The sequence below is a fragment of the Euprymna scolopes genome, chromosome 5 (assembly GCF_053919585.1).
Source record: "Euprymna scolopes isolate OS-2025 chromosome 5, ASM5391958v1, whole genome shotgun sequence".
Classification (NCBI taxonomy): Eukaryota; Metazoa; Mollusca; class Cephalopoda; order Sepiida; family Sepiolidae; genus Euprymna; species Euprymna scolopes.
This window is the reverse complement of record NC_136486.1, coordinates 145,791,208-145,813,402: the sequence shown is the minus strand read 5'-3', so window position 1 is coordinate 145,813,402 and position 22,195 is coordinate 145,791,208. Positions and strand designations below refer to the sequence as shown.

Sequence of the window (22,195 nt, the reverse complement as noted above, 5' to 3'; positions counted from 1 at the left end):
AGATATTGTCTGAAAGTTATTATTTTAGCAATTAAAAAAAACAAACAAACAAAACAAAACAAAAAACAAACCCCAGCCAGACAATGTCTCAAAGTTATTATTTTAGTAAGAGGAAGGGGATTATGTGGGTTAAATCATGAAAAAATGATTGTCTAATTTAGCAACATATCCAAGAAATATGAAAAGTGATTAAATGTAAGCTATATGTCTTTATAATGAAATAAACAGCCCATATATAGTCTGAAAGTCATTATTTTAGTAAGAGGGGGTTAATTATGTGGGTCACATGATAAAAAATGACGGTAAAAATTAGTAACATATCCAAGAATTATTAAAAATGAGTAAATTTGAGTTATTTGTTTGGTGTGTTCTTAATAAAATAGAAAGCCAAGATGATGTATTAAAGCTATAATTTTAGTAAAAACGGGACTATAATTAATGTTAAATCAAGAAAAATGATTATCGAAATTAGTAAAATATCCAAGAATTATGAAAAATGATGACATGTGAGTAATTTTATTAGTGTGTTTGTAATTAAATAGACAGCCCAGACAATTTCTCAAATGTATTATTTTAGTAAGAGGTGGGCGATAATGTTGAGTAACTCATGAAACATGATTGTCGAAATAAGTAACATATCCAAGAATTATGACTAGTTATGAAATGTAAGTTATTTTATTTCTGTATTTATAATGACAGTCGAGAAAAAGCCTCAGAGTTATGTCTTTAGAAGGACGGGGTAAATTATGTGGGATTAATCATGAAAAATGACTGTTGAAATTAGTAACATATCCAGGAATTATGAAAAATGATGAAATGTGAGTTATTATATTGGTGTGTTTGTAATAAAATAACCAGCCAGATAATATCTCTAAGTTATTATTTTAGTAAGAGGAAAAGGGATTATGTGGGTTAAATCATGAAAAATGATTGTCAAAATTAGTAACATATCCAAGAATTATGAAATATGATAAAATGTGAGTTATTTGATTGATGTGTTTATGATGAAATAACAAGCAAGACAATGTATCAAAGTTATTGTTTAGCAAGAGGAGAGGGGATTATGTGGGTTAAATAAAATAAAACGATTGTCAAAATTAGTAACATATCTAATAATTATGAAAAATGATAAAATATGAGTTATTTGATTGGTGTGTTTATCATGAAATAACCAGAGACAATGTCTCAAAGTTATTATTTTTGCTAGAGGAGAGGGGATTATGCGGGTTAAATAATGAAAAGCGATTGTCGAAATTAATATCATATCCAAGAATTATGAAAAGTTATTAAATGTAAGTTATTTGATTGGTGTATTTATAATGAAATAAACAGCCCAGATATTGTTTGAAAGTTAGTATTTTAGTAAGAAGGGGTCGATTATGCGAGTTAAATCTTAAACAATGATTGTCGAAATTAGTAACATATCCAAGAATTATGAAAAATGATTAAATGTGAGTTATTTGATTGGTGTGTTCGTAATGAAATAGACAGGCTAGAAGATGTATCAAAATTGTTATTTTTGTAAGAGGAACGCGATCATGGCGGTTAATGAGGGGGCGATTATTTGGGTTACTGTATTAAAAATAATTCTCGAAATTAGTAACATATCCAAGAATTATGAAAAATGGTAAAATGTGAGTAACTTGATAGGTGTGTTTGTAATGAAAAAAAAACATCCATACAATGTCTGAACGTTATTATTTTAGTAATAGGAAGTGGCGATAATGTGGATTAACTCTTGAAAAATTATTGTCGAAATTAGTAACATATCCAAGAATTATGAAAAATAAAGTTTTAGTTATTTGATTGGTGTGTTTATAATGAAATAAACAGCCCAGTCAATGTAGCAAATTTATGATTTTAATAAGAATTGGACGATTATATGTGCGCACTCATTAAATTTGATTGTTGAAATTCATGACATATCCAAGAATGATGAAAAATGATGAAATGTGAGGTATTTTATTAATGTGTTTGTAATGAAATAAACAACTAAGAAATGTCTCAAAGGTATTATTTTAGTAAGCCGAGAGGGATTATGTGATTGAACTCAGAAAAAATGACGTTTGAAATTAGCAACATATCCAAAAATTATGAAAAATGATGAAATGTGAGTTATTTGATTGGTATATTCATAATGAAGTAGATATACCAGACAATTTATGAAAGTAATTATTTTAGCAAGAGGTAGCGATTATTTGGGTTACTTCATTAAAAATAATCGTCGAAATTAGTAACATATCCAAGAATTATGAAAAATGATAGAATGTGAGTTACTTTGTTGGTGGGTTTGTAATGAATAACCAGCCATACAATGTCTAAAAGTTATTATTTTAGTGATAGAAGGGGGCGATAATGTGGAGTTACTCATGAAAATGATAGCAGAAATTAGTAACATACCATAGCCTATGTATCAATGTTTTTATTTTAGTAAGAGTGGAGGCAATAATGTAAGTTAAATCATGTGACATGGTTGTTGAAATTAGTAACATATCAAAAAATTATGAAGAATGATTAAATGTGAGTTATTTGGATGATGTGTTTGTAATGAAAAGCCAGCCAAGACAATGTCTTAAAGTTATTATTTTAGACAGGTGAGCGATAATGTGGGTTAAATTGTCGAAATGTGTAACAATCCAAGAATTATGGGAGTCAACGAGATACGTCAACATATATACTTACAGATTACCAGGAGTCACCCTGGATTCAGTGAGATACATGCAAATGTATGCAAGCAGAATACATGGCCACCTTGGATGTAATGAGATAGATGCAAATATATACTAACAGAATACTTGGCGTTGCCTTGGATTGAATTAGATTGATTGAAATATATACTAACAGACTACCTTGCGTCGCCCAGGATTTCATGAGATTGATTGAGATATATACTAGCAAAACACCCAGCGTTGCCCGGGATTGAATGAAATAGGTGAGAATATATATTAGCAAAATACCTGGCATCGCTTGGGATTTGATGTGATAAATGTGTTGCATATTACCTGTCCTTGCATATACATGTTGTAAATGACATACCCTAGGTAAGATACAATTATTTCATATGCGTAATACCCGTGTTATGTAGGTAAAATATTCTTTTGCTCGAAATAGCAAATGATAAATAAACATACAAAATTCCTCTCCCATAAGAATAATAAATATATTACAAAACCAAATTCAATTTTTTCATTGTTTATATGGTCCCGAGCAACGCCGGGTAGCCCCGCTAGTCTATAATATAAAGGACAAAAATCTGTTTAAATGTATGTATGTATGTTTGTATGTCTCGCAAAAACTTTCGACAGAGACGACGGATTTTCATGAGATCGGTATAAATTTGAAGCCCAACCCTTCGGACGACAAATATCGAAAGGTTGGTCAAAAGCATTAATTGCATTACCTTCAACTGAGCACTTTTCTATAGGGAGCTTTTTTGCCGATATTTTCGAAATTCATCCCCTCTTTTCAATTGAGTAACCTTAATTTAAACCTACGTCACTTCCGATTTGGCGATGGGTACAACAGCAAAGACGTTACATTTGTTTTTTGCTAAACACTCACCTCCAAACACCCGGGCAACGCCGGGCACCCAGGCTAATATATGCATAAATAGTGTATTTTGCCGTCTGAAGAGAGTCTGTTTTGGAATATTTTTAAATGACATAATGTTTGAAATTGTCCGAATGGTCACGTAACAATTGTAACGAATATGAAAATACACAATATGATGCTCTCATTTTTTTTTCGTTGTGTTGTGTTTGTGAATATATATATATATATATATATATATATATATATATAAAGTAGTAGGGTTCGTGTGTCTGTGTGTCTGCCTTTGTGTACAACCCTCCCACCATTTTTCAAAGTTAAGATCAAAGGTCATGATCAAGGTCTTATATATATATATATATATATATATATATATATATATATATATATATATATATATATATATATATATACTCTTTTACAGACCACACTATTAAACTAATCATGACAACACCTGGCATGATAATGGTCCTCCACCTAGGCATAGAAATCACGTAAATTGATCAAGTAGTTTTTTTATATGTAAAATTATTTTTGTTACGATTTTAGCAATTTTAATAGTAAATTATAGTCATTTTGATCTCGGTAGTTCGAATTGAGTTGCCCCCTTATTTATTAAAGATGGCGAATCAAAACACAAAGTCTTGTTTCGATTTTCTTAGTTAAAACACAAACGAAATAACAACTTGATCAACTTATATGATTTTGGGAATATGATATTAACGGGTACGCACGACCATGAAGTTTTCTTGTAATTGTTCTTTAATTGGGTTGAATTCTCAATTTGCAGCATAAATTTGTGTAAATTTAGGACCCCTCCCCCAAGCAAATTAGGATTATGTTCTTGTTTGAAATAATTAAATAAATACATTAGTAAAGATATTTGTTATAAACGCCCATTCAAGCTCTGTGTTTAATAACTATAATGCTATTTCAAACAAGGTCACTAATATAGAAGCTTTCACAGATTGTTTTGGTGCACCCATTAAAAATGCGCGTTCCATGATGCAAATACGATTTTAAACTTCAGCGTGACCGACGAATGGACAGATCACTTCATGCGAGGGCGCAACTAAAAAGAGAAATTTGAATTAGGCACTTACGAAATTAAGCGTGATAACTTCCGGTGTTGTTGAAAGAGGGGAACAGTGGGAGTGTTATATGTGTGTATGGGGGGTATTTCGGGGGTGGGGTGCGACTGATTTGTTATCTGGGTCAGTCACAGCGATGGTGATGCTGTCTCTGATGATGGCCGTACTATGGAGAAGTTAATGAAACTGAGAGACTAGTTTAATGCTGCAAACAGAAAAAGAAACAAGAAGAAGAAAAAAAAAAATTAAGAAAGAAGAGAAGTAAGAGGCGTATGAATGGTAGGAGGGCTATAACAAGAAGAAATGAAAACGGAGAGAAGAAAAATAGAAAAAGAAGGAAGGAAAAATGGTCGGAGAGAAGGAATAATAATAATAATAATAATAATAATAATAATAATAATAATAATAATAATAATAATAATAATAATAATAATAATAATAAATTTAAAACCGATTTTAGTGAATTTATTAATTTATTTGCGGACTGTCATCCTCATCTTCATGGTTGTTGTTGTTTCACCACATTTCGGTCAACTTATCCTCTGGCCTTCTTCAGGTGATTAACCACAACGGGATATGAATGCTAAATCTCGTAACTGTATTCCCAGAAATTACTGCCTTCCATAGTTGTTGTTGTCTCATAATAATAAGTAAATACATAAATTACTCATGTCAAAGGATTCCAATAAAATAAAAAAAAATAATATACGATTTTAGTGAATTAAAATTTGCATCCACCACAACCAAATTTGGGATGTATTATTCAGACTGGTGTTTTTTCATCTTGGATTTTGGAAGGGGACGGTGATAAAGTGGTTAAACGACACGGTCTTACTGTGTTCCCCAAGTTCGAATCCAGTTCATTCCACAAAAATCACTTTCACTTAGGATGGTGGCAACCTTCACGTGATCTCTCCCGTAAGTACTTAATGCATTTCTAGAAATAATTCTCACTAGAAAAATATCGGGGAAACCAACGCAACAAAAGAATCTTCGGATTCATACGAGATAATAATGATGATGATGATGATGATGATGATATAGGATGTTGGCAACCTTCACGCGGCCCCTCCCGTAATTACCCGATGCCTTTCTCGAAAGAATTCTAATTAAGAAACCAATGCCAACAGCAAAATCATTTGATTCATACGAAATGATTGAACGAATCTTCAATTTTTTTCTTAGAACATTTCAGTCGATGTAACCTTCGACCTTCTTCAGGGCGTCTTGTTGAACTCAATGATCTTCATGTTGAATTCGGTAAGTTGTACTAATTTTTCTAACTGACACCGGTATGTAATCAACGGAGGTAGATTGTTCTCGTTCCTGAATCCAACATAAAAATTCTCAGGTTCAATAAGATGCTATCAAAAATAGTCGGAAATTCCATCGATTGAGACGCTGTGATAATAAAACGCAAGATGACAACATTGTACTGAACATAAAAAAATAAAAAATTCTGAAGCATAAGATGAAATTTGATATATTTTATTTACATTAGACTTGAAACAACCATTTTATAGTCAGCTCCGCGATATTGTGTTCCCTCCGCAAAAAAAATTTTGCTTACAGAATTTTCATTTTGGTTTTAGACACAAACAGTTAGTAAAGAGAAACTGTTGATGGTTGTGGTAGCGAATGTTTGCAGGTGTCATAGATTGAAGCTCAGTCGAGCACTTGCCATGAAAATAACGACAGAGCAGAGATAGATTTACAACGTCTCTTCTTAAGCAATTTATTATATCACGCGATATGCCACGTTCAATCAACTACAACTTTTATGAAACATTTTTCATAGTCCTTTCAAGTAAATTTATTCATTTTTAAAATATAAATTATCTAATTATGTATGACGTATAATATGAGCACGATAGTTTAGGAATTCTATTTTAGCAAACACAGATTTGTATGTTAAAAGCAGTTGGGAAACATTGGTACACTAGTACATATTTGGGACCTACGCAGTCGGAAATTACATCGATTGAGACGTTGCGACAACAACATCCAAGATAACAGCAGTAGTCAGAATAATCCAAGCCACGAGACAACTCACCAGAGTCTAAAAGATAACACGCACCGGTAAAAATATTGCTTTCAATTTTCCGACATAATTTTGTTTCCGTTTAAACTTAGCAAGCGATGGCTAAAGATAGCTTGCATTGTTCTCGAGGTAACGAGTCAGATAGATGAGGTGACTTTCTCCCTTAGACAGTCTCTAAAAAAGTTTCAAATCTAATAAGTCTGGCACTATCAATCAAGCTCCAACTCTTGCCTATCGCCATAATGTTGCATCCGTGTGTCTGTTTTACAAGTACTTTAATGAAATATCCTCTGATAAACTCATTGCCCTTGAACTCCGTCGACGTACATACTCCCGACAAACGTATCAATCAGCAAAATCTCACTTTATATAGGCGTCTAGATGCCAGAAAACATTCTACTCTAGTAGTTTCTTCCTCCAGACTGTTAGACTTTGGAATTGCCTCTCTGTTTCCTGTTTTCCTTACTGTACTAATCTTCAGATGTTTGAATGTAATGTGAACAAACATCTTGCTGCTCAACTCCCCACAGTCCTCGGTCTCAAGCAGTATCCCTTTTACGTCCTCGTAGAATATGCTTTGTTTGGGGGGGGGGTGAAAAAGTAAAAAAGAGAAAAGAAAATATTTTGCTTATAGCATCGTAGCATTCTCACGGAGACCATGCTCTTTATCTAACGAACGGCGTATTGTATGAGCATGATGGCTTTAGGATTTGTATTCTAGCAAACACAGCTTGATATTTAATTGAGAAATTTTTGAAAACTTGGAGTGTCGAATATAAATGATAAAATCATTTTTGTTTATTGCTTTTTTTCCCCTAAGTCCTATATTTCGCTAATACATAGCCTCATCAGGGTCGAAAGTCCGGTTCGTGAATTTCTTTTTCTTCATTTTGGTGTTATGGCGAAGAGACGAGAATTTACGTGTTGGTCCGGTGGTTTCAAGTGTGTAGTGCTCCAGTTTCGATCGAGATTTAAAGTATGATTTTATCATTATATTCGACACAAACGATTACTAGGCTACTGTCCCAATGATTACAATACACTCAATAATCCTTGTCTTCGAGTGGCCTCCAGTCCTTGATACGTGGTAACACTTTTGTAAAAAAAAAAAAAAACATTGGTACACTCGTATATATTTGGTATCTACGCAGGGTACGACGAGACGAAGAACCAGAGTCTAAAAGATAACACGCATAGGTTAGAAGTTTGCTTTCAGTTCTCCGAAATAAAGTTGCTTCAGTTTCAAATTTAGCGAGCAAAGGTCAAGGGGTAATCGCTATATCCTTTGATATGGTAAAATCTTCAGAAGGGGAGATAACCCCTAGTTTACCATTAAAACTGCTAGCTTTCATTGCTCTCGAAGTGACGAGTCAGACAGCTGAGGTGAGCTCAGTGCAAGAATAATGTAGGTCAAGAGAAGCCGATAGGAAATAATAGAGATGCGACCGAGACACAGTATTAAATAAGTTACGGCTAGACTGATAGAAAGAGAGAAATCGTGATCGCCATGAAAAAAAGAACAAACAAGCAAACAAGCAAAAAAAAAAAAAAACAAACAAACAACAACAACAAAAAAAAAACAACAACAAAACCAAAACAAAGCAAAATAATAAACAAAAACAAACAAACGACAACAACAGCAAAAAAACAAAACAAAACAAAACAACAACAAAAAAAGAACGCTCGGGCAATTCATTACGTCACGTGATAACCACGTCAATTAGTTAATAGTTTGATTGTAATATTATTGTAATATTATTCATATTGATTTAAAATCACGAATGTCCTCTTTGAAATGGAAAATCATCAACATTTCCATATCTCTATCTAAAGCCACAAACAAACAAACAACGTATAGCATAAACGTGATATTTTAGGGTCTCGATTCTAACACACGGAAATTAACATGCTAAAATAGAATTTTCTAATTAAAAGATGATTTAATAATACTGTAATATCTTAGTAAAAGCAAAGGCTAAGGAAGTAAACAACAAAAAATCCGATTTGGAGTCCCGATAGACGGATGGTGAAGCACTGCAGCACCTATCCGGCAACTCCTGCAGCTGCGTTGCCTCCGACCGTATTGGTTTGCCTTTCCACCGGACTTTATCTGAAACGCCGAGAGAAGGACTCTCGTAACTGGCCAAACGTAGATTTCCTCATCACCCGCCCAGTCCTGCATCCAAAGAAGCAATTTTAGCTTCGACTTTATAGCCTCAGCAGATGCTGCAGTGCACCAAACTAGATGCAGAACGTAATTGTCCCATTAGAGAGAAGGTTGCCATCATTTAATATTGTCAATAAGAAGGAGTTTTTTTTTATACATGCGCAAGGGCTTTTATTTGTGCTAATATTTTTACGCTCTTTATCATCGCTGTTCTTTCTTATCGCAGTTTCATGAGTGGTCATCGATCGTCCCCTCTGTTTAAGACGGATATAATTTTTCATGCAGGTATGGAACAATAAGACGTTTGCTGAGCTTTCTTCAAGTTTTTACTTGGAGAGAATGAACTTAAGAGAAAGAGAGAGAAACTAATATTATCTTAGCTAATGATTCACTTCTTAACTTTATAACTTAACGAAATGAGTGACAGATTATTCTTACATTATTTACCGTGTCTCGTTCGCATGGCATCCTGTTATAGACTAATTGAAAACCATTGTTTTCTTCAACTCGAAAACGTGACACCGTCCGTCATCGTTCAATCTCATTTTGTGTACCATTTGACCTGTTGCACTGCCTTGCCACCTATTTTTCTTTCAATTCTGGAAACGATTCTATTTTATATATCTGGCTTATCATCATGCACTCAATGTAACCCTTGTCAAAATTCACACTAGCTGATTTAATCACTACTGACATAGGGTTCCTAATGTGTAACAATAACAATGCTGATAAACCGTTTATATGGTAGGGGATAACATAAAGCACTGAAATTTAAACAAAAACACGCGCGACTATGATGTCACACGAGAATTCGAGAAAACACCCTCTTTGATCCACAAGGAAAACTGAAATGTCCATTTCCTCACTAGCTTACGAGTGAGGGAAAGTGTAGATTAATGTCCAGATATTGCATTTTGATTTACACGTAACGATATCTGCTATGTCCCACTGCGATCGCACCTACATGGGTGGCTTGACTGGTTCTAATTTAATGGTGGTCACTGAGTGAATTAGTCACGCAAGCAAGGAGGTTACAGTTGCTAAGTTATTAGCGATACTGACTGACAACCCGGATGTGCCAAATTCGAGTCCAATTAATTTAACATGAACACTTTCACCTAAGGATGTTGGCAATTATCACGTGATCCCTGTTATAAGTATCCGGTGTCTTTCTAGAAAGAATTCTAACTAGAAAGATATCGTGAGAACAAATTTAAACCAAAATCATCTCATTCGAAATGATGCTTATATACCACACATTACGACGATGTAATCCCTACGGCCACCTACCTTGAAAATGCTGCTGTGAAACCTGACATAGTTATATGGAATGTCAGAAAGAGTTGCAACCTTGGTTGAAGTGAATGTCTCTAATGATGGCGGTTTAAACAGAGCTGAAAGGGAGAAACAGACCAAATATCAAGGCCTCATGTATGATATGAAAAGAAACTGGAATCTTAAAGAGATATCAATCATACCAGTTATCATAGGTGCCACAGGGCTTATAAAGAAGAACCTGAAGTCCTACCCAACTAATATTCCTGGTGAACCAAGTGTAAAAGAAATCTAGACAATTGCACTTAAGGGAACAGCGAGGATACTAAAAAGAGCTCTCGGTTGGTTTCAATAAAAAGCAGGGCAATGTTGACAGCTGGTTTGGCTGCCCCATACTCAGCGTTACAATCTTCAAAGGAATAAAATTAAAAAGGTAAAAATACATGCGCAATCTGCATAAATTAAAATATCACATTTAAGCGTATTGTATGACCGGCTAACGCCAGACGCCAGCTAGTTAGTCGATAAAAAGAAAGGGATATTAAAAAATAACAAGTTGAAGACAATTATTGGATTCAATAACCGACGTTTCGGTTTCTTTATTAGGCATTAGCTTTGACGTTGATCATGACGAACAAAAAATATACGGGACAGATTAGAGAACAATTCGATCAGGAAAAAAAGTTAATTGTTCTTTTTATCGATTTTGGCCATTTCAGGTTTATTAGTATTGACAGTATTAATATGATCGACCAGTTTGTAAGCAGAATAAATAGGGGGTTTATTAACGAAAAGGAAAACTGATACGATAAAATAAAAATAAAAAAACAAATTGGAGGGATTGAATAAAAAAAAATGAATAAATATATTGATAAATAAATATATAAATAAATATAATTATCAAAAAGAAAAGGTTTAATTTTATTTATTGTAAACAGAATATAAAACAAATAAATAAACCACAATTTTTAGACTTCAGAATTAAAAAAAAATTCTTTCTTTTATTTTAATATATGCGTATATTTATATGTATAAACATTAGCATCAGGGAAATAAAACAACCATAACGGATATAATAGAATGGTATTCCATTTCAAGCCCAATGGAATCTATTGGGTTCAAAACATAATATGCCTATATATTCAAGGTTGGTGTTTCAGGTTTTAAGCTCGAACTTTCCAAGCGATTCGAAAGAGTAACTACAATTTTGTCTTGGAAAAAATTAACAAAATTTTGTGATCTTTCAGGAAAATAAAACAGCCATAATAATAAACACGAATTAATAATAAAGGACATCAATATGTCAGCCAGGATACCGCGGAAAGTCCTGGTGTATTTCGTTGACTTGTTGTCATTTAGAGTCAACTGAAAACCCATCAGTTCGTACCGGTGGGGGAAAGCCCTTGATAACTAGAATTAAAAGTAACACCAATTGGTTAAACTATGAATTATATAATTTGTATACATGAAGATACATAGTGTTGACGTAATACTTATAGGTCATTGAGGGCAACTACGGATTTACAGTTTATTTTGAATTAAAAAAAGGATATTTTAAATAAAAAAAAAAAATCGAATGAAAACACAGGAAAGGAAGAAAAATAATAAAGTCGCACAGCCAGAATACGGGTTTTCTGCTTAAAATTTTTTTTTTTTTTGTAAGTTAAAAAAAACAAAACAAAAAAACTGGACATGAATAGAAGGTCAAATGACCCTGAATTAGTAAAGAAAGGGGTCTTGAATTTTCTGTTAAACAATTTAACAGTTTAAAAAAAATATTAAAAAAAAAAATACTACTCCAACACGTAAGGACAGGAGCGGAAGAGAGGTTGAGGATAGGAATGGGGCTAGTACGTCTCACTTGAATTTTGTTTTAGGCACCAACGTCTCCAGATTTTGACGACTCGGTCTTTGATTAAAAGTCATAAAACTGCTTCTCAGTATCCCTGCGGGAGCATTGTATAGATACTCATATAATTCATCCGAAATATTCAGTACAGAAATATATATATATATATATATATATATATATATATATATATATAACAATAATAAATAATAATTTTAACTTGTCTTAATACTTAATTTAAGTATTCAAAGCGATCAATATGCTTAGAGGACAGAGCTATCAATAAATGGATGTATAATTTATTATTGTTTTAACTCTCTATTTGAAAGCAGATCAAACAATTTGTGTGTTTAATATCTGCTGTCTTGAATTGGCTCCGTTCCGATTTTGAGACTTTGATTTTCATGTTTGTATATATATATATATATATATATATATATATATATATATATATATATACAAGACCGATTAGCAGAATCAATCCAAATCAAAGGTCTGATTCAAACTAATCCAACGAAAGACGTCTACCAAGAAAGTACTTAAGGTCACAAAAACAGAGCACATAATAACCATCCGTTGAAGCCACCCTGCAAGTTTCACTCCTCAGATCTGACGGGTAGCTTCAACAGAGAGATAGAGAAAGAATACTGATTTCTGTGCTGATTCGAGACGAATTTTAAAAACGCGTAATACACACATTGATATTTTGTTACACTTGACGTAAAAGTAAAATTAAACAAATTATCTCCCCTTTCTTACTTCTTTAATGCAATATTTTATAATACAATCCTTGTATTTTTATTAGAGACTTGAAAGTTATAAAATAGTATGGAATTGTCGTTTTAACGGGAGTCTTTCTTTCTATTCATTTGTTTAGTTGTCTCGTTATGACATATCAAAGTACATATTAATATAATCATTGGTATATATATATATATATATATATATATATATATATATATATATATATATAGTCTGAAATATTTAACAATATATAACTTGTATTACGTATAATATATATCATGAATTGTTGATTGAATAAACATCTATGCATAAGTGGTTTGAAGTTTCTCCACACGAAGGCTATTTTTCGTAAATCAAGACAACTTATCCAAGATGTTTATCGTAACTATTGCTTTAACTGTAATATCGAGTTCGTTATCATTAGCTATAGAAATCTTTGATTCGTGTTACGAAAAGAAATACATTAGGTGGTCTTACAGAACTTGCAGATATATATAAATATTTTAGTTATTTTAAACACTTGAAAATAGGCTTATATATAAATATATATATATGTATATATATATATATATATATATATAGATATATATTCGTTTTAGATATGTATGGCTAGGTTTCCTTCCTCATTCTGGTACCAAAGGTACTTAAGCTTTTGTGCATTTTTATTCTTATAGCATTCATATGCTAGTTAACATATCGCAGAATAGATCTTTTAATCTTGTTAAATTTACTTATATATATTATTAACAGTTTACTTTTTATTTTTATATATTTGTATAAATAGTAACCGTATTATTCTACATTTTCTTATTGGGGGAAGTGGTATTATCTACTGGTGATCCATGTATTTAACAGCTGCCCTGTTTTTAAATCGCTGAAACAGCTACATGGTAAGCAGCTGAGGATCTCCGTTTTCTATTTACAAAAATTTAGTTAAGGTCTTCTTTTTTCATTCTTATGTAGTTAATTCTCTTTTATAATTGGAGACTTTTCATAAATCGGCTTATGCAAATACTAAATCTATTTCTATTTAACAATTGTAGCCAATTTTCTTTTCACCATTATATAATCGAATTCTTTCTTTAGAAATCGAATTAGGTAGGTGCTATGTCTGCGATAAGTTAAATTTAGTGTACGTTTAGTCGACCTCATCAGTAGCTGTTATTAAAAAATATCCTTGAAAATGCCTTATTAATTTGACAGTATTCAAATTACAATTATAAAACAAAGGTCATCCTAGCCAAAATGCAATTATTCGTATTCAAATATCATTTATAAATTTATATCTATCGATCTAAGAAAATTTTAGCCAATCAGTTTTACGGGACGATCTAAGCGGTAAAATTTTATTTGCGCATTATACGTACTGATATCTGAATACAATTTAGAAAAATATGTTTGTTCGCATTTAACAATAATCCCATGGGAATGAGAAAAAACCCTTTTCAGATGAAAATGGAGGCATTGGAAAACAAGCGGACTTTCATTTGTGTATTGATTATATATATATATATATATATATATATATATATATATATATATATATATATATATATATATATTGTGTGTGTGTGAGTGTGTGTTGGAAGAAGTGAATTGAGTGATTATTTTTTATTCCATTAAAAAATTATTTTTTTCTCTTTTAGCAATTGATGATGAAAGGGCTTCCAGGAATGTGATCCTCTCCCCACAGGATCATCAGCGTATGCTCTCCGGTTTCATTGACTTTGTAGGAAAGAGTGTAGACATTCTTAGAGGTGGCCTTGTAACTTAACTCAGCTGCTGGGTTACCGTTGGAAGATACCATACCAATGTTCAACATACCGTGACCTAAAAAAAAAAGAAAAAAAAAAAGACATGAGACATTATTTTTTTAAATCTTAGAAAATTTCTACAAATAAATGAACTAGTATATCTAATGTTTCTAATGGCAGTTTCTAAATTTAGCTCAAATAATGTAACCATTTGTTAAAAAAAGGTTAAAAAATCCTTAATTAATATATCAAGTACCAACTAAAAGAAAATAAAAGGACTATGGGAAAGATGGCGTAACTAAAAGAAAAGACAATTGCAGCTTCTTTTCGATTCTTTGGATTTTGTAATCATTCTCATATTTCTTATAAAGTTGATGAGTAATGGCGGAATAAATTCAACAATTCTCATAATAATTACATGAATGATTCTGCGGTACGAAATTGAACATTTCAACATGCTGAAAGAAATAAACGGTAAGATGGACAACATCTTGAAATTTGAAATATAGACTTTTTATCATATATCTATATATCTATAAAAGTGAAAGTGTCTGTCTATCTGTCTGTGTGTGTACATTTCCATACGCAATAACTCTGTCAATTTTTTGTCTACAGACTGGAAATTTGATATACAGGGTACTGAGATTTGGGAAAATCGAGGTGATCAGTTTTTGGACAAAAATTTGGCGATTAAGGGGTCAAAGTTCAACGATTTGACCTTTGAGAACTCTACCAAACTTCTCCGACAATTTTGAGTTTAGTCACTTGCAATTTTTAGATTTTGGACATGGATCTAACTTAATAACTTGATTTGAACCCAAAACAATAAATTTTAAGGGGTCATAATAAGGATCAAAGTTAAAAAAATTGACCGCTTTTTTTTTTTTTACTCAGCATACACCTCCAAATACCCGGGCACCCATACTGTATATATATATATATATATATATATATATATATATATATATATATATATATATATATATATATGTATATGTATATATATCCGTGTGGTGTCTGTAAGAATTAACGCCAACAAAGTGCTCAATTATAAAGAAAAATTCAATATAAGAGCATAATATTTATTTTAAAATTTTATAAAAGGTCAGAAAACACTGGTACCGTCGGTTTCAAATCCGATATAAGGGGACCAGTTTATGGCCGAAAAAATAATCAATTCTCTTCAACCTCTGTTTGTATATGTTCTTTTCAAGGGCAAGTGCTGATCTATCTACACTAAAGAATGGGATACAGCAGAACAGTCTATGAATAACTATATATATATATATATATATATATATATATACATACATATATAAACATATATATATACATATATATACGTATATATACATACATATATATATAAATTTGTTCTAAATTCTAATTTACAGAGTTTACATTCAATTTCTTATATATATATATATATATATATATATATATATATAATCATATATATATATGTATGTGTGTATTTGCGTATATGTTATTACTAGTTATGTCACTTCACATTAATATTTAAAAAAATGAGGCCACTCTATATAATTGTTGGAGATAAATTATCAAAATGTCGTTATAGACGTGAAACTGATAAAAGTAATTTACTCGAATTTGAACATAAATATTTCATACTTGCGTGGGTGTCAGTTATGTTAAGTGAAGAAATTAGGTATGCATTCTTATCTGCCATCAATTGTAGGTTGAGTCTAGCAAACAGAAACCCCTAGAAAAGGGCGAAACTTGAGTCTAGAAGTTCCAGTCTGTGGCTTTCACGGTTTATGTGGGTTGCAGCGTTGGAAATAATTATATATATATCATCTCACATTAAAAATTAATTTGTTCGCTGGGTTAGCTTGTTGGACGTCATCGAGGTAACGTGTGTAGGCTATAATCCTACTTGTGGTAGTTGATAGTGGATAACTACATCTATTGCAGAGCAGAGTAGATATTTTTTATTTTTATTTTTTTTTTACACAGTGATCACCACTTATCAAGGCCCTGAAGCCACTCAGGGATAAGGGTTATTGCAAGTACATTACGTCAGTGTGGAGATTTGATGAAGTGTCTACTTTAGGGGGCGGTACATTAGGAATTTGTCAACATTGGACTTGAAGACATCCAAGTTGTAGTCCAGTGGGAAGCAGGCAGACGGAACAGAGTTCCACAGGCGTGCAGTTCTAAGAAAGAAGCTTTGTTTATGGAATCCGCGTTTTGATTTAGGCACATATAGAGTGGGGGAAATTTTTCACAGTGGATTCAGCTAGACGGGTGTTTTTCGTGAAAGATTCGCGAGGGGGGACCAGAGATTGGAGTTCAGACGAGCACCTGCCATGGAAATAACGATAAAACAAGGACAGGCTCGCAACGTTTCTTCTGTGGGAGAGAGGTTGCAGGGTAGAGAAAAGGGCATCCCCCACTAAGCCACGAAGTCTATTTTGTACTCTGTCAAGGCAGGATAGGCTGTTTTTAGCAGTTCTTGCCCAGATATGGCAACAGTATTTCATCCTTGGACGTACTTGGCTTTTATATAGATAGAGAATTGCATCAGTAGTGAGATATCTTCTGGAGCAGTAGAAGGATCCCACCATTTTTCCAGCGACCTTGGCAACAGACTTGATGTACGTGTTCCATTGTCTGAACAGCTGCAGTAGAAACTTTAAATTTGTGTTTTAGATGTACCTCGATACTGCGCATAAACTGATGTAGATGATGTAGATATATTCCACAATCAGCCTTCGCCGCGGTTTGCTTAATTTATGTGAGTTCTTTTTTGTATGTTGTGTAGTGGTCCAATTCGCCAGGTTTTCGCGTCGCATGCAGGTGATTAGGATTTCGAATCCTGAGTTCGGATATGTTCTAATAATGTGTTTGAAAGAGTGCGAAACTTGAGTCTAAGAATTTCGGTTTGTAGCTTTCATGGTTTCGTTGTAATATTATAGAAATAATTATATATATTATTCTATGATTATATATAACTTATTATGCGTGTGTGCGTGCATGTGTATGTGTATATTTGTACAATCAAACCGAACATTGTGTATACAGTTTTATAGTCCTAAAATATTTTCTCATTCCTAAAACAAAACAAGGTTATTATTCAATCAATTAGAGAGAGAGAGAGAGAGAGAGAGAGAGAGAGAGAAAGAAAGAGAGAGAGAGAGAGAGAGAGAGAGAGAGAGAGAGAGAGAGAGAGAGAGAGAGAGAGAGAAAACACCATATAAATAACCAAAATATACCTGACATGTCCCTTATTTTCACTGTATTTATACATCTTATACTCACCGGCATCTTTGACATCTATAGTGATATTGACTAAGCGGTTATTGAAAGCCTTTTTCAAACCACCACCCTTGGCCATAACCTTGCTAGCGTCACCTCGGAGCTTTTTGTTAGTTGTGAGACCAATCTTCTTCTCAACAGTCTCAATAACCAGACAACTGGTTTCGGTGAAAGGGGAAGGCTTCCGGCCGGAGCCTACAGAACAAAGAAAAATTATAAAAAAAAACAAAGAAATTATTACATATCAGTTAAGTTGAAACTGGAACGGAACCTTATGAAATGGGAAAAATTTTGATAGATGCAAATAATTTCAGAAATTTATATTATCTTCATATCTATATATAAATAAAATATAAGGTCTGCATGTATGTTCGCGTGATTGTACGCATGTCCATAACTTTTTCAGCTGAACAGCTGCAGTAGAAACTTGAAATTTGTGTTTTAGATGTACCTCGATACTGCGCATAAACTGATGTAGATGCCGACGATATTATTAACTAAATTAGATTTCGAGCTGATTCGACACCAGAATAGCGTTATTGGTGGTTTGTGGCATTGAATGTTGAACTATTTTTTATCTTGAATTTGCGACTGTTAATCACTCTGACAAAGGAAAAGAAATATGGGAATTTCCACTGGAGATTTGGTAATCATTTAACAATGTATTTACACTGGAGAATCATAGGTAGATTTCTCTACAACATCGACAAGATATTACATTTCAAACCCGGTGATTTAAGCAAGATATGACTATACTTTTTATACATGATTAAACACTAGAACTGATTGGAGTCATGTTTGATATTAGTGTAATCTCTTGAAAATCTGAACAACAGTGGGTGCTTCATTTTTCAGATCGTAATCCACTGGGCTTTTGTTTTCTCTTGGTTAACTCAAAGAGATTGTATTTAAAGTTCACGTAAACGTTTTACAGATATTTTTTTTTTATTATTTACATCCTGTTCAGAAGGTTAGACACAAAGTCAGGTGTGAGTTTGATGAAAGTGTTTCTGTGTAACGAATTGGATTCGAACTAGGCACGCCGTGTCGTTAATCACTTAGCCTCCAAAAGTAGCAAATTACTGATGTTGTAAAAGCAATTTACAAATAATTTCGTAAGCTGATAATATAGAAAGTGTACACATAATGTATATGAAGCAGATCATTTAGAGACGAAATCAGGAATGAATTGTTTTACACTCTTTCGAAACTTTATGCGAAAATAACTAATTGCATATTTCAACCATCAGTGGTCGTCGGTCCTAATACTTTATGATTCATAAAAGACACTGGACGGATGATAGCCAGTTTTAGGGACGAGTCCCGATACGTTGCTAAATTTTATTTAATTTTAGTTAATCTTCCTTGCTATCATATGTGGCAACATCATGTCATTTATGATGTCATCCCGCAACGTTTAAGTCTTGGTTGGTTATTTTTGTTTTACGGCATATCAACCCTTTTCAGGTTATTTAATGCCGAATCCAGTTATTTTGAAGAAAAATCTTTTGATAGAATATATATTTTGTTTCAAGTCGGTTTCTATTTAACCCAAAGTTGGGACCCTAACAGGTACTACCACTCCGGGTCAGAGTGAACCTGGGAGCAGTGGCAATTAAAGGGTGGCTCCACACTCTCCAAAGCCCACAAGCTGGGGCCTCACAATTGGATATAGTTTAAGGTCATATCCAGGACCCATTTTAAGTCTTGACGAAGAAAATAAAAGAAACTTTGTTCACGTGTAAAAACAAGTAAATAAACTAAAAAAAAAAGACTCAAACTAACCAAATGTTGAAAGAGGTTTAAAAAAAAGACCCAAACTAACCAAATGTCGAAAGAGGTTTAAAAAAAACCCCAAAACTAAGTGGCGAAAGGGGTTTTATGAACACAAAAAAGGGCACGATTATTAAATACGGTAACATCATGACGTATGTGTGAACAAAGAAACAAAACTTAATAATAATAAAAAAACGTTGTAAAAAAAAACAAACTAGCATAATTATATATTGAAATAAATAAAAAAAAAACATGATTTAATATGGATGACTTGATGAAAATAGCATTTATGACCGTTTACCGTCCATTTCTTTTATAATGCTGCAAAATAAATCGTATGGTTTTCATAATCATACAATATTTTTATGTACATAAGATTATATATATATATATATATATATATATATATGTATGTATATATATGTATACTTATCATCATCATACAATATATTTATATACATAAGATCACACATATATATATATACATATATATATATCATACAATATATTTATATACATAAGATCACACACACATATAAATATACATACATATATATATCATACAATATATTTATATGCATAAGATCACACACACACATATATATATACATACATATATATCATACAATATATTTATATGCATAAGATCACACACACACATATATATATATACATATATATATATATATATATATATATATATATATATATATATATATATATATATACAGGGTCCCCACAAAGTCTGGCTACATTATGCAGCCAGACTGTGGGCACCGTGTAGATTATGCAGCCATACTTTGTGGACACCCTGTGTGTGTGTATATATATATATATATATATATATATATATATATATATATATATATCGTAATGTAATGATATTTCTGTCCATTTTCAAAAAATGATAAAAAAGTTAGATGTATTTGATAACGCAGTCACCATTCTTCTCTATGCTATCGTTTCTTCTGTCAGGAATATTTTTTAATGCGGCCTTTTTAAAATCCACGAAGTTTTGGAACTGAAAATTGACGCCCATTTTCAATCTTTTCTCTTGAAATAAATGTTAACCAGTTCAAATAACCATAAACGTCTAAACAAAGTGTAATCTGTTGGTACGAGGTCTGAAGAATAAGGTGGAGGATGCATAATCAATATCTTTTTTTGTTGTTGAAATATTCGGTCTTTTGTGCAGTCTGAGATCTAGCACAATACGTCATCTATGTAACAAGAAATATCACGTTGTATAAAAAATAAATGTTTTAGATTCGTTCCTAGTAAAGTCACATCGAAAGATGTCTATCTATTTAAAAGTACAGGAAATCATTTGAGTGAATTAAGGCTAACTAAGAGAAAAAGTTAAAAATAAGTTAATATAAGACGATGGAAAATGGGTCTTATATGATCGCTTTCGATCTTCAGCATGTAACCATACGCCATATATTACACAGAAAACCAACGATCTAAAATCGAATACATCGCCCACCATACTTTTTAGATTTACAACCAACAGATTATCTTTTTCAAAACCTTTTAAATTATTTCAGTAGATTAAGACATTAGTTTTCTTTTTCAGTACAAAACTTGATTTGACGTTTCTGATATTTTAAGATAAGAATTAATTATTCGTACTGTTTGATTCCTCGGACTACTGTTCTCATCTTGGGTGTGATTTTCACAACGTTTCGAAATTCTGTCCAAATTTCCGGGTTCGGCAGAAAAATTTTCGACAAGATACACCTGAAGAAGGACGGAGGTTACATTTACCAAAACGTTGTGAAAATCACACTCAAGATGAGAACAGTAGTCCGATGAATCAAAATAATACGAAAACTTTATTTTATGCGCATTGTCAGTCACAGAAACAAAAAGTCATAGAAACAAATGGTTACTACATTAATGATATGGTCTTTTAAAATTTATTTTATAAAACGGACAGAACTTTCATTACAATCTGAGATAGTATAACATCTCTATTTCATCTCTCCCAAATCCGGCAAGCTTGAAACGTCTGGCACGCTCGAGTCACAGAAAGTCTGAATAATGTCCCATTTTCAAGTAGCAATTTTACGTTTCAGCAGGATTCATGATTGAACTAATGTTCATATCCATATGAATTGTCCAGTTCAACTCTTTGTAAGGATAGAATTCGTGGTTCGAAGCGAAATCATGTTGGGAAATACTACCGACTTTATTGTAGTTATTTCATGTTATATGAAGAATTATAAAGATACTTGAACTATTAATGATCACTTTTGGTCCATAAGAATATTTTTACATAATAGATACGCTGTTGTTGTCGTCGTCGTTGTTGCTGTTGTTGTTGCAACGATGTTAACCATTAAGGTTGAGCCGGTTCTTCCATTACATCCCGAATCATCGCAGCCTATACACGGCGGATCTGAGCTAGTTCCCACAAAATGGCTAGCCACCGTCGAAGGCCGACTACTTATTTAACCAACCAGGTCTTCAGTTGTCCAGCTATACGCTTGCACCATTCAGCAAAGAGGTAGGTAGGCTTACAATATTGGATATACTATCAAATTATTATTATTTTTTTTTTTATTTCATACCAAACAAGGCACAGTGCTATGTTGTCCTGAGGGGCCATATTTGAAACCAAATTTACAAGAAACACTATGTAAGAAGCTGGACAGCTAAATATCTGGT

The 22,195-nt window shown here is 32.5% G+C and overlaps 1 protein-coding gene across 12 annotated transcripts in view; it reads right to left on the bottom strand.

The window, feature by feature from the left end:
* Nucleotides 1-14,231: 14,231 nt before the first annotated feature.
* LOC145277001 (filamin-A-like) overlaps nucleotides 14,232-22,195 on the bottom strand; it is a 257,559-nt gene continuing 249,595 nt past the window's right edge. For all 12 annotated transcript variants that reach the window (XR_013868075.1, XR_013868074.1, XR_013868076.1 and 9 more), the window contains 2 exons: nucleotides 17,753-17,944; nucleotides 14,232-14,546 (listed from right to left, as the gene is read on the bottom strand). Coding sequence is in view for 8 of the 12 variants with exons in the window: in XM_080128586.1 (XP_079984712.1) it covers nucleotides 14,359-14,546; nucleotides 17,753-17,944 (380 nt within the window). In the remaining 4 variants the exon portion in view is untranslated. The remainder of the gene's footprint in view (nucleotides 14,547-17,752; nucleotides 17,945-22,195) is intronic.